Source organism: Anguilla rostrata, chromosome 16 (genome assembly GCF_018555375.3).
Source record: "Anguilla rostrata isolate EN2019 chromosome 16, ASM1855537v3, whole genome shotgun sequence".
NCBI classification, from domain to species: domain Eukaryota; kingdom Metazoa; phylum Chordata; class Actinopteri; order Anguilliformes; family Anguillidae; genus Anguilla; species Anguilla rostrata.
The window spans coordinates 24655642-24680709 of NC_057948.1; the positions used below are offsets into that span (position 1 = coordinate 24655642).

The 25068-nt window shown below is 44.5% G+C and overlaps 1 protein-coding gene across 5 annotated transcripts in view; it reads left to right on the forward strand.

Annotated features, from left to right (window-relative positions):
* Nucleotides 1-25068, forward strand: part of LOC135242184 (transcription factor 12-like) — a 96462-nt gene that overhangs the window by 51857 nt on the left and 19537 nt on the right. For 4 of the 5 annotated variants that reach the window (XM_064313146.1, XM_064313149.1, XM_064313148.1 and 1 more), the window contains exons 6-8: nt 2905-2966; nt 9768-9900; nt 10510-10562. In XM_064313146.1, the coding sequence (XP_064169216.1) occupies nt 2905-2966; nt 9768-9900; nt 10510-10562 (248 nt within the window). Of the gene's footprint in view, nt 1-2904; nt 2967-9767; nt 9901-10509; nt 10563-20591; nt 20787-25068 lie in introns of those variants that run through there. The other variant, XM_064313150.1, reaches the window with a different exon arrangement.

Consider the following 25068-nt stretch of genomic DNA (forward strand, 5'->3'; position numbering starts at 1 on the left):
CTCACCCTTCACGCCAAACCCATTCTCAGCTCTTCACAATATTTGGTTGTCAGAAGAGGCTCTCCTTGTGTGAAGCATATTTTGTGAGGGGAATATTAATGTGCAGGCCTTGCGGGGATCGTTGCTTGTGTTTACAGCTGAGAGGGTGGAAGTAGCAGATGCACTCAGTTGGGAGCGGGGTGGATGTGGCTTGATTCTTTTGGGTTTTGTGTTGTACGTCTCTCTCTCTCGTTAGGTGCGTATGTGTACAACCCTGAAACGTGGCTGGCTTAAGCCATTAATCACAGTGTTGGCATTTGTTGGGACTGAACGATGTAGCCACTTATAGAGGAAGTTCCTTGGGGGGTGGGGGGGGTGGCAGAGAGGTAGGGAGGGAGGAGGGGCGGGGCAAATGGGTTATCGATCACGGAGCTGCTCAACCTCTCCCTCCCACTGGTGCACTGGAGCGAAGTAGAGTGGAGCTATATGATCAGATAAGGGGTGGAGAGACCTGGAGCAGGGCGGAGCCATATGATCAGGTAAGGGGAGGAGAGAGCTGAAACAGGAGGAGAGGCTGAGAGTCGTGGTGGCTGGAGAGCATCCTGAGTATGATTAACCTCCTGTCCATGATGCCCTGCCTCAGTTTGGCACGTCCCTGTACCACTACCAGGACCCTCATAACTGAATGAGTAATTCTGCATGAGGAAAGAGGAGAGGGAGCAGGAAAAGGGTGGGGTGAGTGAGGAGCATGTTGGGGGGGTGGGGGGGGGGCAGTGCCTTCACAGCTGTGCTTGCTGGCACAGGCTCCTTTAATATCAGCGCCGCAGCCAGCAGGTTTGGCAGCAACGTTCGCCAGTAACACTTAAACAAATTGCAATTGCAGTGGAAGGACGGTTTTACATTGTTGATTTTTAACATTCCAAGACTCCCCCCCACTCTCTTTTTGATGCCTTCATTATGAAGATCAGCTTTTGTGATAATCCCCTTTCAACGCCCCCCTCCACCCCCCCATGTCAACCAATTTTCCATTTTCCCCTCCCTTCTTTGTTTGCATCTTGCCTTTGTGCAGCTCTTGTCACTCTTCATCTCCTCTTTCATTCAGTCGTTTTCTTTTTTCTGTTCATTTTCACTCCTTAAATGATATGGCATGCTTTTTCACTGAGCCTCTAAAAACAGAGTGCCATTATTTTTTTTTGGCATTTTCACTGTTGCATTCATATAATTCTGGATCATTTCCCTTGTAAAAATCAGGTGGCTACACACCAGCCTTTGACTCTTGTGCTTCATCTCCACCCGAGTCAGAGACGTCATGGGGAATTAGCGTAGCGCGCTGACCTGTGAACTTGAACATCTTCGCGATTATCGGGGCGGTGTTCGCAGCGCTGTGCGCTCGTGCCTGCCCACGCTCAACACAGTTAAACGGCTGTTTACTGTTGGGCTCCTCTGGGATGGCGGTTTCAGTGCCCGCTGTAGATTACGCCGATAGCTCCCTCCGCATGTCGCGATGCTTGGCTCGGCTCGGCTTTCCTTAGGAGGCTCGGAACCGCTCCAGGACTATCTTTAACCAGCAACGTGGAGAGAGTCTGGGGGCGTGAGTGTGTTTCTCAGCCCTGGCTTGCTCTAAAACAACAACACGTACAATTAATTATTCATCACCTAGAGAGCGAGTGTGTTTGCCTGTGACAAAACACATGGCGAGGATCAATATTTTAGTGGTTGACACAGCCATTTCTTAAGAGGGTAATGCTTGAATGAAAGTGATACAACTGGAGAATAGCGGCAAAGTGCTGGAGAACAGCTCCGAACCAAAACCGTTCCCCTGCAGCCTTCTCGGCTATGCAGCCCCAGAAAACAGATGTCTTATCTTGTTGTGGTTGCACTGAGCGTGTTGTAGCTAACCCACAATTAAATGTGCCTTCCTTTGCCTGAGAGGTAACCCAGAAATGTTATATCACACCAGATGAGCTCTCCTGATACCACAAAGGAAACGACATTGTCAGTTAAACCACCTTTCCTTATTCTACAGCTTCTGCAGCTTTTTAAAGTCACGCATCCTGCTGTAAAACTGTGTTTTCAAGTGGTTTATGATATATTTGGAACTGAGCTGTCTGTAAGTTCAGAAACGCGGCAGAGTTTGCGCGTACACACCAGCGTACGCTGGCATTTTCCCTTCATGCAGAAAAAACGCAGAGATCAGACGAACGAAACAGAACATCGCTGCTGTGCAAGTTTTTTTTTTTTCACTTGCTAAAATATTTACCTTTCCCCAGAGTAAACAGAATTTAGTTTCACCCGCTGCACTGGCTGCCGTTAATGTTTGAAAAAACCTGACCAAAATAATGTATGATGTTGTTAAGGTTGTTTATCATTTTATGTACGATTCACCCTTTGCACCTTTTTTCGGAGGGTAGAGGAGGAAAAAGTGCTGAGTTTAGATAATATGAAGAGGATGATTCATTTGAGCATGCACTGCATGTTTTATCCCGTCTCCTGATGGCTTCTTGGAAGTGGCTTGCTTTGGCCCTGCCAATGGGCTGTGCGCTGGATCCGTAGGAACAGTCAATAATCTTGCCAATAAGTGTACTCCAAAGACTTTAATAATGCAGAGCACTGAACCGGCGCGCAATACATTTTGTGCGCTTTGTTAAATAGATCGCTACCCTATTAGCACACGACTTTGGGAGTTAATGCCCTCTTCAGAAGAGAGAGCGTGTGATTGTCTCTGTTTTGTAGGACTCAGGTTTTTAACCTGTCAAGCCTAAATGATAAAAAGAATAAACTAAAACTTTGTTAGTGATTCTGAATGGATTTTCCCGGTGTGAAACTGCTGTTTTGACATGCCAGATGTTCATGCGCTCATTGTTGTATTGTCTAAGTTTGCAGTGTTGATAGACTTGTACTGAGCGTGGCTCTCTCTTCTCTCAGGTAAATCAGAGAGGCCTCCGTTCTCCACGTACGGGCGACAGCCGGGAGTTTCGGGGTGCCAGGTAAGACGCTGACCTTTTCTGACATTTCTTAGCCTTCTTCTCATTGCAGATGCACATTGTTGAGCTCAAATAGGACAGCAATGTGCACCTCCGCCTGTCACCTGTAAGCAAGAGAGCTGATGCGCCTCACTGAGGGCATGGAAGGTAATGCAGTCGTAGGTCCAACTCCCCCACCCTTCACTGTGGAATCGCTCTTTTTCATAGGATGAAAGACTTTTATATGAAACACTGGTGACCATAATCAGGGGAAATGAGATCTGATATTCTGTTATTTTGATCACTTCTCCTTTTATTCTGCTGCAGTGGACCTGTATGGCAAATTCAGCCCGTTTTGTTGTTCTCAGAAATTATTTTTTTGGGAGCTTCTTATCAGGTTTATCAGCCATTTTGTCACGTTGAAAAATGGGAACGAGCCAATGATTCCAGCTGTGAAGATCAGATAAAGTCATGCCGAAATGGCTTAGGTGAAAAAGAGGGCTTATTTCTGGGGAAAGCTACGTGGTGTTAAACGGCTTGAGAGAAGATTTTGGAAATGAATGCGCGAGGTGGAGTCAGATGAAAGAGCGAGAGACCTGCTTGCACCGGGGCTCCAAAAAGCATTGTGTGAGCCGGCAGAGGAGGCGCCCCACATGGGAGAGTGACGTGTGTCACCCCCCTTCCAACCAGAGAGCTCATGGGGGGCCATGGGGGTCACCTCTGCACACAGCCCCGTTTCCCTGCTGCAAAGCTAACACTCTGTCTGCAGCGTCCAGCAAGGACCTGTCTGCTTTTTCCTTGTGTCATCTTTGCTTGCCTTTCTCTCTCTTCTGCTCTGCAGGTCTGAGGTCACTGTTGTCCTCGTAGTTTGTGGGCATGCCATTGGCCCGGTGCATGCGGCAGTGTCCATAAGGCCCGGATTGGGATTGGGATTTAGTTAGCATGCCGAGTCTGTGTTTTAAGATTAAGCTCAGGGTCTTAGGGCTGGGGGAGCAGGGTCTTAGGGCTGGGGTTATAGGTAAGACTCAGGTAAAGGGTCAATCCCACCTCTTGCTCCACTGACCCAATTTTTACCGGTCCATTAACCTTAATCTTCGTGTGCAAAGTCACCGTCACATCTAACTTTCAGCCCCTCACTTTAAGCCTTTGACCATATGTGTGTGAAGTCATTGCCTCCTAGCTTAGGGTTAGAAAGGGGAAAAACGTAGATTTTTGAAGTGGTTTTAAGGTCCTTGTTCTTTCGCATTTTTTTGGCGGGGCAGACATTTTGTGTTGAGAGCAGGGGAATCAGTGCAGTCCTGCAGCTGCTCAGATCCCAGCTTGGCTGCGGCTCTGCTGCTCTCGTTTGCAGAAGAAAAACAGGAAGACCAGAGAAGCCATTCCGTGCCAGAGAGAATGCTAGAGGACTGCTGGCCAAAGCATTACTGTGTTAATATTGCGTAAGCCGAGGCGCTGTCCCCGTCCGTTTCTGTGAGCTGCAGAGCTTTTCGTCGTCCCGTAGTTTCTCTGTTAACGAGCTGCAGAGCATTTTGTTCCGGCTTTGGCTTCGCAGCTTTTCCGCATTGTGTTTGTTGTCATCTGTCGTGCAGATGTGTAGGAAAACAGCCACGGGAAAAAAAAATTAACACTAATAGTCCCAGAATGCCACACGCAGCCTGACATCACACCGTCATCAGGAACTTCGTTTCGATATACTTTAAGTTAGAAAGAAAAAAATACATTTTGGGGAAAAAAAGATTGTATTCTTTTACAGTAGACTGGTATATTGACACATACATACTCAGACTGCACAAACACACATACACACATACACAGACACACACACTTTGGAATGTAATTTATTGCTCTCCGAAGGGAGAAATAAATTTAGCTCCCAGCAGTTGAGATGCATGTACAGCAAACACACAGTTAGGCCCCTTACACCTGTAGGCCCGCTCACCCTGCGCACTGTTGCCGTGGTTGCAAAGCGGCGGATGCAGGTGTCTGCGTCTTCCTCATGCGGGGAGGGGGGCGGGTAATGGGGGAGGGGCTGGGCCGAGTGGCCGCGACAGAGGGAGATTTGAGCAGGTAGCGGTAGTCTCTCCTGCGAGACAGATTAGCCTGATTACCGCGCCAGAGCTCGTCTGACAGATGACTGCCATTATCTCCACGAGCCTGCGTGACATTTTACCGGCAGAACTCAGATATGAAGAAGCGCCTTGTGATTCAAGAGATCTTTGACATAATAAACCCTTTTATTCAGCTTTCGGTTGGAGTGCGATTGACTGCGGTGTCATCTGAGGCGAATGTGTGTATCGAGTGTTCAAATCTGTGTGTTCAGTCTGCACACGCTTTTAGTTATAAAATGTACACAAAATATGGTCCTTATATACCTTTGCGAGTCAACAAAAATGCAGATTGAAGTCTTAATTTCAGTGTTAATGGATATATTTTAATGCAACAGAGGAGCTAGTCAGTCTTCTCTCACAGTTATGTCTCTCATCCCCCTCATATTCTGATTTAACAGCTGCTTAGAGAGCAGGCATTATCAGGTCATTTACACTGAAGGAATCTTTACTGTCTACAAAACTGTGCTGATCACAAACCCATTTTCACTAATTTCTCCTAAACCTTTTTTCTTTCTTTTCCCTCCCATTTAAAAAACCCCTCAAAGATTAAAGTTTTATTCCAAGAAAGCATAACTGTATTTCATGTCGCCTAATCTTTAAATGGGATTCTCTCTGTTATAAAATCTCTATAATCAATGGCAATAAAACCCCGCTCTTGCTTCACACGCTCTAGTGCTTATAGATTGCGCTGTAATTGCTATTTTGACTGACCCTTTTCCCCTTCTGCCTTTACCGTCAAGCAGAAAGGAACTAATGGTGATAGCTGGTAAATTCCCCGTCTCATTTCCTTGCAGGGATTTAATGGGGCAGCAGTGTGGCGTAATGGTTAGGTAACTGGGCTTGTGACCTAAAGGTTGTAAGTTTGAATCCCTGCTAGGACACTGCTGAACCTGGTACCGAACCTGAACATATAAATGGATACTATGTACAATTTAGGAAGCTGTGCCAGCCCTATTGGATAAGAGTGTCAGCTAAATGCCCTTAATGCGATGTAATGAATTAAGCAATGGCAGTTGAAGTCAGCACTACAGCCCCTGTGACTGGTTGTCAGTTCTGTCCTCTCTGTTTCTCCTGCAGAAAGAGGACGGCCTAATTTTCACGGGAGTTGATGGCCTTCATTTTAATCTATTGAAATTAGGATGCAAATTATTTTTAGTGGCTTGCTGTACTTTTCTAAAGGGGGATGGAACAAACGGTACACTCCAACACTACCTGGAACACTGTGTTTATGTTTGGTAGTGTTTATATTAATTCTAAATTTGGTTTTGTTAGTTTTCCTTAATTTCTTCTCTAATTAACAGTGGCAGTAGTTGATGAAATACAAATAAAGTTTTTTTTCGAGTTGGGAGTCCCTTTCTGGGATGGTGTTTGCCAAATCAAACTTTTTAAAATGTCTGCCCCTTCTTTTTTCCCCTCACATTAAATTTTACTCTTCTGCAAGGTGTGCTGAACTCATTTACTGAGCTAGCTTTGGCTTGTGATCTGCATGGATGTTGGGGTCTAGCGTTCTAGGTGCAGGTCTGCTCTGGTCACTGGGAGCGTTCGCTCCTGAAGCGTTCTAGGCCGCTGCTGCTTCCTCCTCTCTCACCTCCACCGCCCTCGGCACGCGCACATAGTCAGTAGACGATGTGCTCTAATTAGGACAGCGCTTTAATTGGCCTCTTAACCCAGTTCGCTGGGGGCGGCCTGGTCAAGTGGATGTCGGTAAAGGGTATGACAGCGCGCTCTAGACAGTGTTGCGTCACACTAATCCAGGGTTACTGCCCATCGTTTTGGGGTGGCCTGCTGTTTCCACGACAGTTTCCCCGGTAATTGGATATGCGTTTGGATGCTGAAGGATCTGCTGGTCTGGTGGCCTGTAGATGTTGCTATACTGGGCGGTTTGTCAAGTTAAGCTGCTGTTTCTTCGGCAGGCCGACGGCTTCCGAGATCAGACAGATGGCTTTTAATGAAGCTTCAGCTGGCTTGCTCTCTCTCTCTCTCTCTCTCTCTTTTCCTGTCCCCCTTTGTCTCGCTCTTTCTCTCTCCTTCTCTCTTTCTCTCTCTCACGCCACTTACCCCTCCTCTGTCCCCACGGGATTCGGTTCAGTCAGGATTCTCCTTGCCGCGTCTGGAGATGCCCGTGAGCCGCGGTCGCCGCTAATCGATGGGCCTCCTCCGCAGGCTCAAGGCCAAGGAAATCAGTAGGTCAGAACGATTGCATCGATCTGCCCTCAGAGTTCACTGCGGCTGTTAGCAGCGCGTCCAGAATCGTGTGCAGGATGCGTGCGTGAAAACACGGGCACTTTTAATGCGGCCGCACTTGCGTCTCCTTGTTCATAAGTCACATTTAACGCTTCGTGCTAAAATAGGAAGAATGAAATAAAAACGGCGGCAAAAATGTGTGGCCTTGCATTTCTTCACATTCCCTCAAAAACAGCCTTGAGTGAAAGTAGGATGTAATGCTGAGAATGATCCACAGGACTGAAAGACAGGGAGCAGCTCCACACACCACTTAGTATCTTTGAGTTGTGGGAAACTGTGGACACCAGGCCTTTGTACCTTTATACGTTTGAATTACACTGGTCACCACCTGGCATAACTCAACACAAGAACGGCAATGTTAAATTACGAATGACTGCATACCTGAGAAACTAGAAAAACCTGATCGAATTGCTCAGAGGAAAAAATAGGTATTTCTATATCTACCATGGGAATGAGGAGCGATCCAAAACCTCAGTCAGATAGCCAACAGAGTTTGGAATAGTTTTTTATAATACTGGCTTGTACCTCTACCATGACCTGCATAGTTGGACATCTTACCTACAGTGGTTAATCAGCCCTGTGGTCGAGCTTTATCATAGATGTTTGTACCATCACCAAAGACACGTTTTAAAATACCAGAAAGAAGGGTCTACTTCAAAAATGTGTGTTGTTAGGAGGACATTTTGCCGCAATTCTTGCAGTTAAATACAGAAACTGAGGATTTCAGATTGAAAAGTAAAAATAGTGTCTAAGCCTTCTGTGTGTGCAGTTCATTGCCAGAGAACAAGAGAGCTGCACAAACAATGGCTGGGATTCAATAAACATTTGTGCTTAACTTTGGCTAACAATTTTTAAAAAAGATTTTCACACATTTCAACAAGTTCAGCAATCACTAAACTAACTTGCCAGACTGTGGAGAAAAAGTCACATTTGTGTTTATTTGTATCAATATCAGTGTTTTTATCATCATCTTTTAAAACTATTTCTTATTTCTATTATTCTTAATTTTATGTTGTTACCTGCCTTAGGCTTTATGTATTATTTTTGTATCATATGAGTCTATGTTTAACCGCTCAAACTATTTTAAGCTGCCATACTTTCACATTATGACATTATATGCACAGCATATAATAATAATAATAATAATAATAAGGACATGTATTATTAGTAGTAGCAACAGTAGTGGTTTAATCTCTGTTTTTACTTTTGTTTGGAAAGGTCTTTGAACATTGCAAGAAAAGCATTTAATAAACAGTCATTATATGTACTGAGTAAATAACCAAATGCTGATCGTTTTTATATGTCCATCACAACTGAAGAAAAATGTATAACAGGACACATACAAACATAACACAATTATGAGGGTGTATGATTTTGTAGAACTGTGTTGTCATCTTAGACAACTTAGACAACCTTATGAAGCTGATTTGTTGTATGTATGCATTAAAATAGTTTGTAAACTGCTGACCCCAAATGGAGCTGTTGGTCGTTTGAATAATTACAAACAAAACAAAACAAAACGAAAAAAAACCCTCACTCACACAAGTAACATAAATAAAACAGGATGACTCAAATTTTCCAGCCACATTTCAGTGCGGTTTCTAAGGAATGCAGATGCAGGTCTCAGCTGTAAACGTGGCATATGGAAACGTTTAGCATCCATCAAGGAATGTAGCGAATGTGCAGGCGAATCCCGTCTGGAAAAAAAGTGAGCTCATCCCCAGCGGTCTGTCGGACCTTGTCAGGTTCTGTCTGATTCTCTCCAGTCATCTCCTCCTCGCAGCCAGTGGGGTGCTAGTCTTAATTTTCGCCCACATGAGTTTGACTGTCCATTTGCCTACATTATATGGGCTACACTAGTGTGACACAGTGTGCTTTGAGAGACGATTTAAGTTTACTTTGAGGTTTTCTTTGATTTATTGACTTTGCCGCTAGGAAAAATCTTGCTAATATGTTATGGGTGACAGTGCAGCAGAATGTATAGGAAACTGGGCTTGTAACCAAAAGGCAGGGTTCTGCCCTTGTACCCTGCAGCAAGGTACACAGCCTGAATTACTTCAGCATATATGCAGCTGTGTAAGAGGGTACTTAGTAAAACTGTAACTCTAGATAAGGATATGTCTGCTAAATGGCTATAGTGTGCTACACTTTTGGGAAATCGAATGGAGGCTGGTGAGCCTTCATTTAAATCACTCATTTGAAATTATAACTCGCCCTGCAATTTATTGGTAAACTGTCCAGGGTGTATTCCTGACTCTCACCCACTGCATGCTGGGATAGGCCCCAGAGCAGGAATATGTAGTTTAGGTAATGGATGGATGGATAGATGGATGAATGGAAATGAGGACCCAAAGGGGCAGGGCTAGAAGCTATGTTGTTATGGATGCAGCTGTACTTTTACAGTACCTCATCCTACCCTGCCTAGACCCCATATTTACTGTTGTTCCCCCCCCCCCCCCATTTCCTCTTGCAGTCGGCACTACGCTCAGACATCGGACTGGCAAGTCCCAGGCCAGTGAGCACACCTGGAAAGACCACTGCGCCCTTCTTCCCTTTCTCAGCAGCCAATCCAAGGAGGCGGACCCTCCAGGACTCTTCTCCCATCGGTTGGTACAGAGCTGCTGATTGGTTAACCTGAGAATGGTGGCCGTCTATGCAAATGCACAACAACTGATCTTCGTGCGGAGTGCTTAATGTTAATGAAGCCATGAATATTTTTTGGCATAACTTTTGACCCATGTTTGTAAGAAAGAGCATTGACAGGTCTGCTTCATATTAATTTTATGTTTGTTTCTAATGTGGCTGTGAATATTGTTTTCCTTTCCCAATTTTTATGATTCCCTTTGTCAGTGAGGAACAAGTAGTCTTTGTTTTTTATAAATGATTCATGCCTTGACTTCAAAGCAGAAAGATTCAAAAGGATGTTCAGGGTCATGTCATGACACATTTTGTGGTAGATTTTATTGATGTTTATCATCATCTAGGCATAAAAGATTAATTTTAGATTGTGGACGGAAATTGGGATTGGCAAAGCCATACTGCTGCTCTTTATTATTGAAACCTATCTTACTGCATATAAACTGTGTATGACTTTCCCAAACTAATTGAGCCTCTGTCAGACAGGTTTACTCCACATTGTGTGAATCTTGCTTCAGTGCATTGTTCTAGGAGGTTACATTTTCACACAGACTGAATTTAGTTTTGTCTCTCCACAGATGCTTTGCAAACAAAGAAAGTCCGGAAGGTTCCACCTGGATTACCCTCATCTGTGAGTAGAAGATCATTACATTCACATTTAGGCCTTTAGGAAATGCTCTTACCCAGAGCGACTTTGGTTTGAGGAGGAGAGAAGAGAGCCTTTTCTCTCCCATATAAAGAAGAGTCTTTGGTCAACCTGTGTATAAAGGGTGATGCAGGTCACTGTTTAATTCTCATTTCACTTTTGCATGTTTAAGCACGGCCTCAGAGGATGTTGCATATGTCTTCTGATTTCTCCTGCCCCCTGATTTGATAATAGACCAGATTGTATTTGTGTGTGTATGCAAGTGTGATTTTGGGGTTGTGTGTGAACTGTGTACGTGCTTCATTTGTGATATATTTCAGTTCTTTTCTATGCTTCTGCCTGTATCGTCATGTGTTTACAGGTGTGAGAACACATGTTTGTGTATGAGTACATGTATTTGTGCGTGTGTGTTTTTGTAGGTTAGTGTGTGTTTATGTGCTTGTGTGTGCGTGTGTGTGTATCCGTGCCTGTGTGTACGCGTGTGTGCGTGTGAGTATTTATGAGTATTGGGGTGCATGTGTCTGTGTATATGTGTGTTTATGTGCTTGTGTGTGTGTGTGTGTATCCGTGCCTGTGTGTATGCGTGAGTGCGCGCCAGTGCAGATTTTGGGGAGAGTGATCTACACGGCTGCTTCCTCTATGTCTCTCATGGGAGAGGGACAGCCGGGCCCAGAGCTGCCGGAGCAGGTCCCTGCTACAGGCCTTTTGATGTTTAATTAGTCATTATGTTTGCAGAACTGGAAGACGGAGCCAGATAAATGGCTGCAAATCTGAGAAATTAACATTTGTAATAATCCCGGCGGAGCGGAGGACATTAATATTCAGGGTAACGGTGGAGCTCGACTTGGCTCGCACCCCTTTCCTTGTTTGTGCTTATTAATGTGCATAAATCACTAGGAACGAGCCCTCCGACTGACTCCCGACTGTAGATTCTTTGTCCACAAAGCAACATGTTTGCAGGATCTTCCCCAGGTCCGTGTTTGGGGGGTTCATCCTCAGACGGTGAAAAGGCTTCTAGCACCCGTCCACGGACGTAATGCTGCAAGCGCTGGGAGGGATGGAACTTCTCTACCCTATGAACTTGCTCTAGTCGCATTTTCATCTTCACTTTAAGAAGACACAATTGTGGACAGTTGTCCTTCCTTAAGCAAGTTGAGGGACGGAAGAAAAGGGGAGAGGGAGGGAAGGAGAGATGGAGGGAGGGAGGGAGACTGGTTGCCTTGCGGGGTGCATCTCTTTGTTGTGTAAATGTGTGCCGGGCTCTTATTTGTCAGTGCTTAACACACGGGCGCAGGTGCAGTCTTGTGACTCATAACTCAAAGCGCTTAATGCTGAATGCAGCCAGGCAGACAGACAGCGGTGGGAGTGCAGGGGAAATTCCAGTTCAGTCCCAGTATTACAGATAGCGGCAGGGTCTCTCACTGGACATTTCCCTCCCTCCCTCTCTCCCTCCCTCTGTCTTGGTCTCTCTGTCTTCTTCTTCTTTTTCATCTTCCCTCCTTTTTTCCAATTCTTCCTTTCTCTCCATCTGTTAACTTTCGCTCACTCTCATTCTGTCTTTTGTCTCCTCTTCTGTGCCTTCTCCCTCCTCTCGGTGCAAAGATGGAGAAGGTTAGGAGGATGCCGTGCTGAGGTGTGTGTGTGTGTGTGTGTGATTGTGTATGTGTGTGCATGTGTGTGTGTGATTGTGTATGTGTGTGTGTGATTATGTATGTGTGTCTGTGATTATGTGTGTGTGTGTGATTGTGCATGTGTGTGTGCATGTGTGTGTGATTGTGTATGTGTGTGCGTGAGAGAGGGGCGGTGCTGAGGCGTGTGTGTGTGCATGTGTGTGTAATTGTGTATGTGTGTGCGTGAGAGAGAGGCGGTGCTGAGGCGTGCATACAGGCGAGTGTGTGTGTGTGATTGTGTATGTGTGTGCGTGAGAGAGGGGCGGTGCTGAGGCGTGCATACAGGCGAGTGTGTGTATGTAATTGTGTATGTGTGTGTGCATGTGTGTGTGATTGTGTATGTGTGTGCGTGAGAGAGGGGCGGTGCTGAGGTGTGCATACAGGCGAGTGTGATGCGGTTGCCGGGGGACCAGCTGTGCAGAGAAGCTGCAGTCTACCTGGAAGGCAGAGCTACCGCTGCAGGTGCTGCTGCTGAAAGCTTTTGCTTGTGTAAGCACTAGGGGCCCACCAGAGGCCCAAATAGCTGCTTGATAAACAAAATGAACACAATGCTTCCTCCCATCTTTCCCCCTAGCTGGGAACATAGTTATTTATTTATTTACGTCTCTCTTCTCTTCTACTTCTTGTGGACCAAAAATAGTTGAGCTATTTAAATTTGAGCAGTTTTTTTTCTGAAAAATGTGATGGTAAATATAGATTTTATGTATGTATCTAAATGCATTTGGAAGCACAGCCCTACTGTTCAGTTAAACACCTGCCCCCTCATAGGGCAATATGTGAAGCATATCAGGACAGCCAGCTGGATATTACAGTTAGCCTAAGTTAAAATGTATGCATTAAAACTTGTTCTCTTCACACACATTTGAGGGGTTGCAAAAAAAAAAGAAAATAAACTTAAAACCATTTCCTGACTTCTTATGAATCATTCTTGAAAGGGTTAGCAGCAGTGCGCTGGCCTTTGTGGTATCATCTGATGTGAATGATATTGGGCTAATTTGCCCCACCGAAGTCCAGCACAGAGGCTGATTGAAGAGGGTGCCGGATGATTGATTGACATCAATCATGAGAAGGCTGAAAAATGACTAATAAATAAAAGCACGGGGTATGATGTGCTCAGTTAATTTCCCTCGCTTGACCACAGCGGAGGTTTACTGCTGTCAGCACACAGACTTAAGCAAAATCAGTACATACACTAATACACTACATGAGCCTGGAGCATTCGGGTACAGCTCTGAACTCAAGGGTTCAGATTCTTGAGAGAATTACGCTGCTACCTTTGGATTTTTCAAGGGCTCCAGTTAGAGAGAATCACTCCCATCAGGCCATTTACCTACACATTTGAATATGGTCGATTACCACAGAGCAGTGGTGCTGTCAGGTGAATGGAATGGGACGATGACAAATGCATTATAAAGGAATCAGATATAGAGTTATAGTCTCTGTTCTCACTGTCGATAATGGTGTAATCAGCTCAGCAAAATTAATATTTTAATTTTAAAAGAGATGAATGGACACAAAGGAGATTATTTTCAAATCAAATCCACTGCAAACAGAAATATGCTTTTTAATTTTAATGGCAATAAAAATAGCAATTCCTTAATTTCCTGTGTTTCCCCACAATTTTCCCATATACTAAATTATTATTTTATACCTTTATAACTTTTATACCATACCCTTCATGTCTGTATAGACATAATCTTTTAAAAATATATATAAAATCTTTCAATCTGAGGCCAAGAGGCTACTGCATGCAGATGCCATCCTGGGTACATCTTGTGTCACTATGTGTTTAGATTGCGTGTGTGTGTTTTGAAATGGCTTTTGTCATCACTAGCTCATTCCAGCAGGCAGTTCTGTGGGCACCTGTGCTGATGTAGCCTTTGACATGGGGGACAGGGACGGAATGCTGCCCAGTGCATGTTGGGAGCGAGCCGTCTCTTCCGGGATGCTTGCGTGTAGCTTGGTGGTAGTCATTTGTTTGGAAATAGCAGTCTTTTTTAGGCGATATCCTCCACTTGTCACCAGTACGGTGGCGTAGTGTGACATTCGCTCACTTTGTGACGGTCGGCAATAAGGGGGAGGAGGAGGAGGAGGGGGAGGAGGGGGATGAACTCCCTTCAGGGACTTTAGGAAGCGAGAACCCTGGCTGTGAATGACAAAAAGATTGTCATTTGCTTTTGACAGATCATTCAGACGAAGCTCTCGTTCCTGCGAGAGTCGCACTTAAAGCCGACAAACAGACGACCAAACAAGGAAGTGTGGCGCTTTAGGGGAGGGGACTGAGGACTGGGATTCTGGCTTGCAGTGCAGTTAAGTTAGTGACATGCAGGGAAAACACAGAGAATGTTTTCCTTTGAACGAGAGTGTGCTAAACACAGTTGTTTCAGTCAGCGCCCTGTTAGGTTTATCTGAGTTTTGATTAGAGAGCCATCTGCAGGTCAAGTGTGGACTTGCAGGCTGTTGAATCGCCGTATTCTGTTCTTCCCTTTGAACTCCAGCAGCTAATGCAAGGTCAGGACCTGAAGGAAGAGACCTCTTCTGAGAGAGCCTGGCCCTATAGAGAATGCCAGACTGCAATTTTGTATCTGGGCAGCCAAATGTGAGGTTTTGAAGTGGTTCTTTCTTCTTTCATGTGGAGACTTCACTTTGTTCCTGAGTGATGCCCCCCTGTCTTCTTGACTATTTGTCACAACCAATTTTTATATTTCTCATTTCATACAAATGATTCAGAACCAGGTTAGACACAGCGACACACCTGTTTTGCGATGAGGAATTTGAACAATGAACATTCAGTAATAGTACTATGCCACTTCTGTCTAAAGTTGTTTGGGATATTCTGACTCCTGATTTCCATACAGCCCTACTGAGAGTTTGTGAGCAAGGTAGCAGGTTCACGTGCATCCACTAGGGGGCAGTGTGCTGGGCTGTGGATAACCCTCTGTGGGCTGTACTCCCACTGTCTGGACTGAAGATCGTCAGATAAATGATTAGATTGATGTCCCTTGCCACCCAGTTCAGATGATCCTAAACAGAAACGCTCTCTCTGTAGGGACTCTGGGGTTTGTGTCTTTGTTTGGGTTTGAAGTTTGCCTGTCACATTAATGGCTTAGATAACAGATCAGGTAAAGTAAACAACACAGAGCCTGCCTGCTTTCATCTTCAACAAAAAAAGACTTAAAAGGACAGAGGGGAAAAAACTTCAATGCACTGTTGAAAATAATCGCTCACTTTCTGGAGGGTTGTGAATTATTTGGATATGCTCGTGTGAATGATTTTCGGGCCCGATAGCGGACTGAGACAGCGCTTTACTAATGAACTGGTTTGAAAAGCGCCGGGTATTTGGAGTTTGTCTGCGCGCTGTTTGACATGGCGGAAGCGGTGCGTGAAGCCCATTTGTGCTCATGCTGTCCTCACAGCCCCAGACAGGGGGTAGGAGGCGGAGTCAACAGGGGCGTGGTGCAGGCGTGAGCCCCCGTTTACCCGGTGCTAGGCTTGAGGGACACCCCAGGCTGATTTGATTGGATGGAAAAAGTTGTTGCTGACCAGCCATTGCTCTGGCACTGTGCCAGTGCTCCACCCCTTCCTGGTGCTTTACTGCTAAACCCATCCAGGTGATGTTATTGCCTCTGCTACGTGGCGCTGTTCTCTCGCAGAAATGGGTGACAGGCTAACCGGGGTCTGTTCAGCGCGCTCAGTTTTGGAACACTATACCCCCCAAACATTTGGTTGGATTAATACTGTCAAAGAGTCGTCTTAGACTGCTTGTCCTTTTGTTTCATGTATTGTATCGTCATCAATCACACTATCAACTCAGTATGAATGGGGAATAATTATTGAATTCCAAAAACACGATTACTATTGAAAAGCAAATACAAATCGCTGTAGCTGAGACAGTTAATAATGTAATTTTGATGCTATCACTTCAGTTTATGGAATAGCTAGATAAAATATTAGGAATTGAGAAACAGAATTGCAAGCTAAAATTATTATCAATCATTTTCTCTTCTGGAATTAGTAAATATGACAGCGATATCGGCATGAAGGTACGCAAGATATAAACAGTTAGCAGAGCATGACATTGATTTGGTGGACCAGGACAAGGGTGTGTATCTCAGTCAGGTGGGACAGTATTGAACAAGGCTGTACATCATGTCGGCTGGAGACAGGTCCATTTTGAAGCAGCACAATCAAAGTGCAGTCAGTATCAAAAACCACTCGATCACAAACTTCCTGTGACCCCACTGAGCAAGGCAGCAAACTGATAGCAGTCAGAAAAATAAATCTTCATGGGAGGAAGAAATCCTTCCTGAAGAGGAAGCAAACACAGTGGGTCGTCGGTCTATCTCAAAACGGGTAAAATCAGAATGTCTCATCAATGGCACAATAGTTGGAGAGCTGGGCCTGCTCTCAGATGACTAGTCCCTTGGTGGTCCGTAAGCCATTGAAAAGGTCACGGCAAGTGTAGAGTGAGATGGAGGCCATGAAGAGGAAGCTGTAGTGATCAGTGACCGTCCCCATGCAATACAACAGAGCAAAATGACTGAACACAAGTGTAATCCGATGAGCTGAATAGGCCATTCAGCTCATCCAACTACGCTTGTGTTCAGGTCTAGCCACTGAGCACTTTCACGATCTTGATATGGAATGGTGTCCTTCACAGTTTAGTCTGCCCGTCTTCAAAATGAACAGATCAGGGATAACGCAGTGAAGTAGAGCACGGGGCGGGGGCTGCTGGGGAGGATGACGTCTTATCAGGGGTGACTCCGTGGGCCACGCCGCCAGACTGTGACCTGGGATTAGGCCTGGCAGGGTCAGCGCTGCGGGACGCGTGTGTTTACTCAGAGCAGTGCTCAGACGGGCCGCAGCCTTATAAATAACTCTCCAGCCTCCTCATTAGCTTTACGTGCAACACGTGCGCGGAGTTAGGAACTGTGTCAGTGCACAAAAGTGGGTCAGCAGGACCTGGAAAACGGCTCGGACCTTCCGTCTACTAAGTTCCCTCAGGTCTTCAGTGGTCGATAACGATGTACCCACTAGTTATTTCAAAAGATCCTAAACTCAATTAAAAAAAAAGTCAATTTTATCGCTCCACTTTGTTTTGAGCTGCGAAACAACCATGACCATACGTTTTCTTTGGGTTTATTTGTAATATATTGACCTAATCACTAACAAACAACTTTATTCTCCATTTACGGTGGCTTTGTCAGGCAAAATTTACAAGTCGTGCAACAGATTTTTAATCTTTTTCCTGTGGGAAGGTCTTTGCATTGGCTTCTACTGAGCACATAAATATGTGGTTTGGCCTTGGGAACAGTATTCGTCAGTGAGAAATACCATTGTTGCAAGACGTGTCATTTTTTACCAGTGAGTTACTGCAGATGCTTGGAGCCACAGCTGTGCTATATGTGTTAAAAGAAGGAGGCGACTCATTTTTTGGTCTGTACATCTCTCTCAGCCATAGATCTCTGTATCAGTGCATATTAAATGGCATGCCCAGTCCCTGCCTAGAATTATATTTTTAATGATTAATAAGCGCAGTGAATCTTGTCTGGTTTTGGAAACACAGCACTCGCAGATAACAGCTCACTGGCGAATGTTAAAAACAACAAACCCCAAAAAAACTGGCAGACCTCTTCAGGAAAAGAAGACTTGGCTGTAGACACTACTTCTAAAGCCCTATGTGAGATGAGAGCGATCAGCCCACTTAATTGTTTTGACCTTAGTTTGTTGAGTCTCTTTCAACGGCCAAACAAAAACCCAGGGAAAAGCTGACAGGTCGGATGCGATTAGTGCGGAGTTGCGTGAATGCCTGGACGACAGGCTTAAAATAAGGTGCCTGTCCCACTTTGAGAGGGCAGCAGACAGTTTTTTCCCCTTTTTTGTACATCTCACCCCTGCTGAGTCTCTGTAGGTCTGGCCTCCCTGTTAGGTCAGGGGGTGTGTCTGGCGTGAGCCAGAATCACATGACCTCAGCTGGGGGGCCTCTGCAAAGCTGTCTGCTGACGACATGTCTGTCTGGAGGGGATCCGCGGGGGTGGTGCGTAGTGGTGGCGGGTTCGACTTGTGCTGTAAAGATTAGCCCTGTGTCTAGTTGGCTGACTTTTAACCCCTGAGGTGCTGGACATCCGTATTTGTGTGTGAGAGAGGGTATTGCTAATGAGTGACATCACTGTGTTAATATGGGGAGAGGGTCTCGTATGACACGTGAAGAATGCTGTGAACACCTGGGACACCTTTCAGTGTGTAGCGTGAAGACCATTGGGTGAAGTTCAGAATATTAATGAGCCCCATATTTGTGCCCTGGACTAAGAAACATGGAGCTGATGTGGTCGTAGTTTTGATTTGTGCATGTGTTTAGAAAATGGTGAATTTTCATTGATTTTTCACTTTTTTTGAGCTGCGTTAAATAGCGGCCTGTTCTTTATTTCCCCCTCTTTTTGTCCTTTTGTTTTTGGATTCAGCCTCTTATCATTACTGCTTTCTCTATTTCAACTGGTTCTAAAGACTCTTCAAACAAACTTTTATCATGGCAGCTCTCCTCACAGCATCAGCTTGAAATGGATCCAAATTTAAAGCGGTACCAGCATGTGGACCAGTGCCTTGGAAGGCTTTCAAAGAATCTTTGAGAGCAGAAAGAAATAAATAATAATATCTATAAAGGAAAAAAGCACAATAAAGTATTTTTTTGAGGGGGATGATAAGCTTTCATCTTTTCATAACAATAATGTTGGTAATGTCTTCTGAGGGAACAAAAAACCGTATATATTCCAGGAAGCGGCAGTGGCACACATGAAAGGTGTCTGTGTAGTTGGGCAGAGATGTGGTCTTAAAGCACCAATTCTTTTTCTTTTTTTTTACTGCATGAGGGTCATCGCAGTCAGGCTTCCTACCCAGGGAAGGAGAAACACGGAGAACAAAGTGACAATCACTGCTGGTCTTTCTGGTCCACACCCCCCCCCCCCCCCCACCCCATCAATACATCTGTGGAGCTGCCCAGCATCCTCCCCCACCACCCACCCCCCAGGAACGCATCACTGCCAGTATTAAGCCCATCTCTAGCTCATTAATGAATGATCTAATCCACTGGTTTACTACCGGTGCAGAGATGTTCAGGTTTCCTTAGTTAACTTAGTTAACTGGTAGTTGATTGCACAGTTACCTCACATGGGTTCTGAATTGGATACTGATTTATTCTATATTCATATTTACAAAACAATGGCTTAACCTTCTAAGCAATGGTGTAACAGTTTAGTAACAGTGCAGTTACACACAAAGATAAGAAAGCCTGACTTTATCATAGCACACAGCACACAGCTGATTGGGCCTTAAAGGAATATTCTGATTCATGATAAAAACAGGTCAAAACCCCATAAAACCTTAGAGAATGCTGCCTGAGAAATTTCACTTTCAGTAAAACCCTATATGAATGAGATTGTCAGGTGTTCTTCCTTGACTTTGACCATTTGAAGTGTGGATCTACCAGGGAATGCTACAGTCATTTCAGATTTTTTATGATTGAGTCTCTTCCAGTTCAACCCCTACTGCATTTTATTTTTAGATGACATTTAATGAAGACAGACTTCAGCATTCAGAAGGAATAAAATGGAAAGACTTAAAATAAATGTTACATTTTGTGTTCTTTCTCTCCCTCTCCCACTCTCTCTTCTTCTCTCGCTTATTACCCATTATCACAAGGTATGGCAGAACAGTGATGGATAAAAAATAATGTAAGGGTCAAATGGATGTAGTGTTCCATGGTTTCTTCTTTCAAAGCACCGTATGATTATATTCGGGTGGTTATATTACCCACCCCACCCACCCAAAGTGTTGTCTTTCCAACTGTTGATTACATATTGTTCTGTTTTGTAGCTATGAGCCAAGTTAAGCAATGAGCCATTCCTTCGCTTCCAAATCCCCCCCCCCCCCACGACCTGGCTCATAAGCCTCGTGTGTGAGAGCAGGTTTATTATTTATTATGTTTTATTACCTTTATTTATTATTACTTAAGTTATATTCTACACTGTTATTTTAGTTTTAACCATACAGACTCCTCCCATTTTAATACACTGAGTTCATTTTTTTCTCATTAAATATTTCACTTGTATGTTTGTACATTTCCTCCCCATAAACCCCCAACCCACACTCCGCCCCCCTCCCCCTTTCATTCTCTCTCCCTCTCTCTCTCTCTGTTCTTCATTGCATCAGCACTTATGAGGATTAGGGGGGGAAACCCAGCAGATCAGCTCCTCCCCCTCCCACTGGACACCCCTGTAACTGCCGCCTGGAATGGTTCGGTCCTAATTTGCATAAGTTCCCTCTGAGTAGATCCATGTGTGGAGGGCTAGTTGTAAGGAATTAGTTTCTTTTTGAAGGGGTTGGATGTATGTCTTGGGAGAGAGGCTGTGTACTGTTTCTGGACCCTGAAAGCGTGCACTTGCTCTAGACTTCCCTGCAAATTGCTGAAGCCATCATGTATTGCGCCTATCCTGTCCCTGGAGTGGGCAGCAACTCCTTAATGTATTACTACAATGGGAAATCGGTGAGTGTACGTTTCTGCTTTGAAGAAAGCATGTCTGTATTGATGTCTGTAAACTGGCTGCTGGGCTTTCAGCTGCAGAACACAGCTGCTGTCAGACTGTACTTTTCTGCCTTTTTTTCCGAATGGTTTTTGCTCCCATTTGCATTTCATGTGACATTGCTTTTAATTTTAGCCCTCATTTTTACCCTAGTTACATGATCAGCTGTTCGTGAAAAAGTACAAAAAATAAGGGTAACAAATAATGAAGTGAAATGTGAAGACTTGTTGTTTGGTGGGTGGTTAGTGGCCGTATTGAAAAAATTCAAACATTTTGAGAATAATTTCATTGATATATTTACAGTAGTTTTGTTAAAGAAATGTGGAGCTGCCATGAAACTTTTTCCTAGTTTTTTTACTGACTCCACCAGTTGCAGAAAAGAGTGAAAAGAGAGTTTTTGAAGCTGTGAACTTGTTTTTATTGGCTGGTCTGTTCAGTGCTGAGACAGATGAAAGTGGGTTTTTTTACTCAGTTGAAATAATAACAAGACTGGGAATGATTAAGGAAAAGAGACTGCCTGTTAAGGTTTGACTTTCCTACTAGCGTTACTGTTATTCCATCTGCTTTTAATCAAATTGGCATTCGCGGCTCTACGGGGAGCGTGACGTGACTCATTGGTGTCTCGGTAACAGTCCCTTTGATATCCAGTTCTTCTGAAAACTTTATTTGGTGAGCGAGCGCGCGTGTTTGCGTTCATGAGAGACCCTCTCAGACGGTCAGGGGGAGGGGTACAGTTACAGGTGTAAAAGAGGCGAGGTGGCGGGGAACGCTGGCTCTTTTTGATGTGTGTTGTGGGCTGATTTGGCGGCAGTATACCCCTCAGTGTCAGGACCTCTCCCTCTTAGGGGCTCACACGTATCGGTTCTGTCGCATTGGAGTGCACCATTAATGCTCCGGCACTGGAGCTGAACGCTCCCCATCTGCTAAAGTGAATAAAACAAATGAAGCCAGGGCACTGTTTAATATTTAATAAACCTGCATTATATCTGACCCTGCACTCATATGAATTACTCTGTTTTTCACATCATTCGTACAGGGCAGGCTATAATTGCATGGTACAGGTTAAACAAAAAAAAATAATTACGGAGGTTTTGCTGCAGTTTCAAAATGTGCAGGTCTCATTTAAAATCATACTTCAATAGTACTGTTTATTTATATTTTTTAAATGTCATATTACTTGTTTTGTTGCGTTTCGTATTTATGCATCATTGCGGAATAATGTTTCTGGGGAACAGCTAATATTTACCATGAAAGCCTGCCTTTATTTAAACTTCAAAACAACTGAAAGTGCGTCTGGAATATGTCTGCTGCAAGACTCCTTTGATGAGAATGTGACTTCATGCAAGCCTAAGCTATACCCCTCCTCACACCCCACTAAAACAATTGACTTTGTTCCTGCACCATAAAATAGCCTCTTTGATCTTTTCATAATATTAAGTATTTCCAGGCTTCTCTCTTGCGTGGAAAATGCTGGAAAATTAGTTACATGTGCTGAGAAGAGCTCAGAGATGAACTTTGTGACCCTGAGCAGTTGCTGAATACCCCCATAAATTTGCTACGTGATTTTTCTGGATTCTAAAAAAAAAAAAATTGCTAAATCGTTTGCAATCTGAAGAGTATGTATGTTTGTATGCTGAACTGTTTTTAGTCCTTTTAAAGGTAATATCCATAAGCGGATGTTTTTCTGATTTCAGGTTGATAGTTTGTGTGTGAAGTGTTGCTGTTTATTTCCACTGTTTCCATAAGGTTGGTCAATATACAGAGGCTTCTATATTTTATGTTTTGTTTTTAACTCCTTTGCATGGTGCCTATGGAGACGGTGGTCTGGTGTTTTTGATCCCTGAAGTAGAATGAGAATTTTGTGCATAAAAAATTAAACCTAGAATTGTTACCCTTGGAACGATGATTCTACTTTTTATAATGCGTCAGCATTCTGAATTCCTCGTCAGAATCTAATTTAGTACATCTGGAGCTGCAGATAGATTTGTTGTTGAACAGTTTGTTGAAGTTGAAACATTAAATCATTTCATCTACCCACACACGAAGCAAACATCTTTCATTTAATACAAGAGGGCAATTCCTGTTTGTGAACCATTTTCAGCAAAGGCTTAACCTTACAGTACGACTAGCGAGAAACTCTTAATGTTACACTGTATTAACTCAGCAAACTAAGTAATTCAACCAGCTAGTTTCTAAGGGAAGGTTACTGGTAGTGGTCCCCAATTTTGAACAAGTGCTGACAGGAAAGGCCATGGCTGCAAATGAAGGCTATTGTGTCAGAGCTGTATGTGTTTTGCACTAATAAGTGTGTAGATTTCCTTGTGGTAAAGAATAGCCTGCAGACAGATTCTGATTGGAATTATTGACTAGGAGGGACATGCTGTCACTTGCAGCCCATTTCTTTGAGCTTCTATAAGGCAAGATTGCCCCCCCCCCTTCCCACCCTGGTTTTGTTCATAATCCTATTTGGAAGCATTCCCTTATCTTGTAATATATATCCATGTGTTGACTGTTTTAACGGTTTCCTCTTGTTATGCTGTAATGTAAAGTGTGTTTTGGTGAGAGGCAGGTGTCTCAGGAAGCAGGGGTGAACAGGAAGGAGAAGAAACGTTGGGGTTTGACAATGTTTACTTTTTAAAGCAAAAAGCTATACTGTAAACTTCAAACCCAGACTGCATCTACAAAATTAGCGATTGTGCATAAAGTAAGAGTTGAGAAGCTTGCAGAAAAGACAAAACAACCACAATGAGAAGAAGCACCAGAGACTTGGGGGGAGGGGGGGCGTGTTCTGTGTGCACTGAGTGACAGCTCTGTAATCAGTGGCATCATAAAAGGAAACGCCATGGTGATGGGTGCTCCTCAAGGGGCTGGAGGATCAGGCGGCGGGAGTTTTGGGTTAGGGGGGTGGGGCGATCGCCCGTTTGTTTGGGAGGGTATATTAATGGGTCGGCTGGTTAGCCGAGGCTAAAGAGGACAATTAGCTTTATCCTCCGCCATATGCTACCCATTCAGGCTTAGACGGGTGGGGGGGGGGGCAAAGCCCAGCCCCCTCCTCTGTGTTGACCTGGGATCGGTGTGGGAGTGGCCCACGGGCCAAGGGGAGCTTTTGACTGGTCAGCTTCACAGGGAGGTGATGCACTGCCTCAGCCAGGCCCCGCTGCCCACTGTCAGGGCCCTCCGCGATGCTCAGGGACGTCCATGCTCATTTCCACTAGCACATCAAAGCGCACAGGGAGGGAGCAGGTGTGGGCCAGGCGTGTGTATGTGTGTGTGTGTGTGTGTGTGTGTTTGTGGAAACGAATGTCCTTTCCACAGTATGTCTGGCTGAAAAGAGAGCAGTTTAAGCATTCGGATTAGATTACTAAATTACTGAAGCAGTTATGAAATAACCGTGACTTTGCACGTCCAGATGCAAAATGAGTCTAGCATGTGAGGGAAGTCAATGCATAGAATTACGGAAATAAATAGGCCTGCTTTTCTTAACTGTTATAAAACAGCCAAGCTACTACATCTTACTTTTAATGGTAGACTGAAAACACATAAGGAAGCGCGTAGATTTTTACTATAAATGTTTTATAAGTCCTTTCAAAGGAAATAAAAGGGATGCGTTTCTCTGTCCAAGTGTTAAATGCACTTAATTACAGACACGTGGCACGCGACTGTAAATCCCTTCTGCTGTATTTAGTGCTGCAGGTAAGTCGTGTCCTTAAGCTGAACGGTGCACTCATGCGCTTGATGTGACAGCTCGGTCACAAAGGGGGAGGAGCTGCCTGTCGCAGGTAATCAGATGACCGCGGAGGCCTGCTTGCGCTTTGTGTGGGTTTTTTCGGTAAACGACAGAGACTAGCCTCACTCTCTGTGGCATGAGGGGGAACCAGCCCGTCCATCTGGAGCGCGTGAAGTCAGCGGGACCGCATTGCTTGTGCCCCACATTGCGTTGGTACCCTGCTCCACCCAACATGGCTACCGCAGCACAGTGCTGCGCCCCTGTTTCTCTGCAGCTGAAATTAAACGGCTCAAATGAAAAACCCGCCCATTTCCCACCCAGTCTTTTTATGTGTTCTATTGGGGGATTTTTTTCAAGCATCTAATGTTAACATTCCATGGTGTGATTAGAATCTTCTTAACTGTACATTCTAATGCTGATGTAACAATCACTCCTGGTTACTGAAAGCAATGTTCTAATTCACTGACTTCACTGAATTTTGAAAAAAAAACATTGCAGAAAACCCTCTTCCAAGGGTT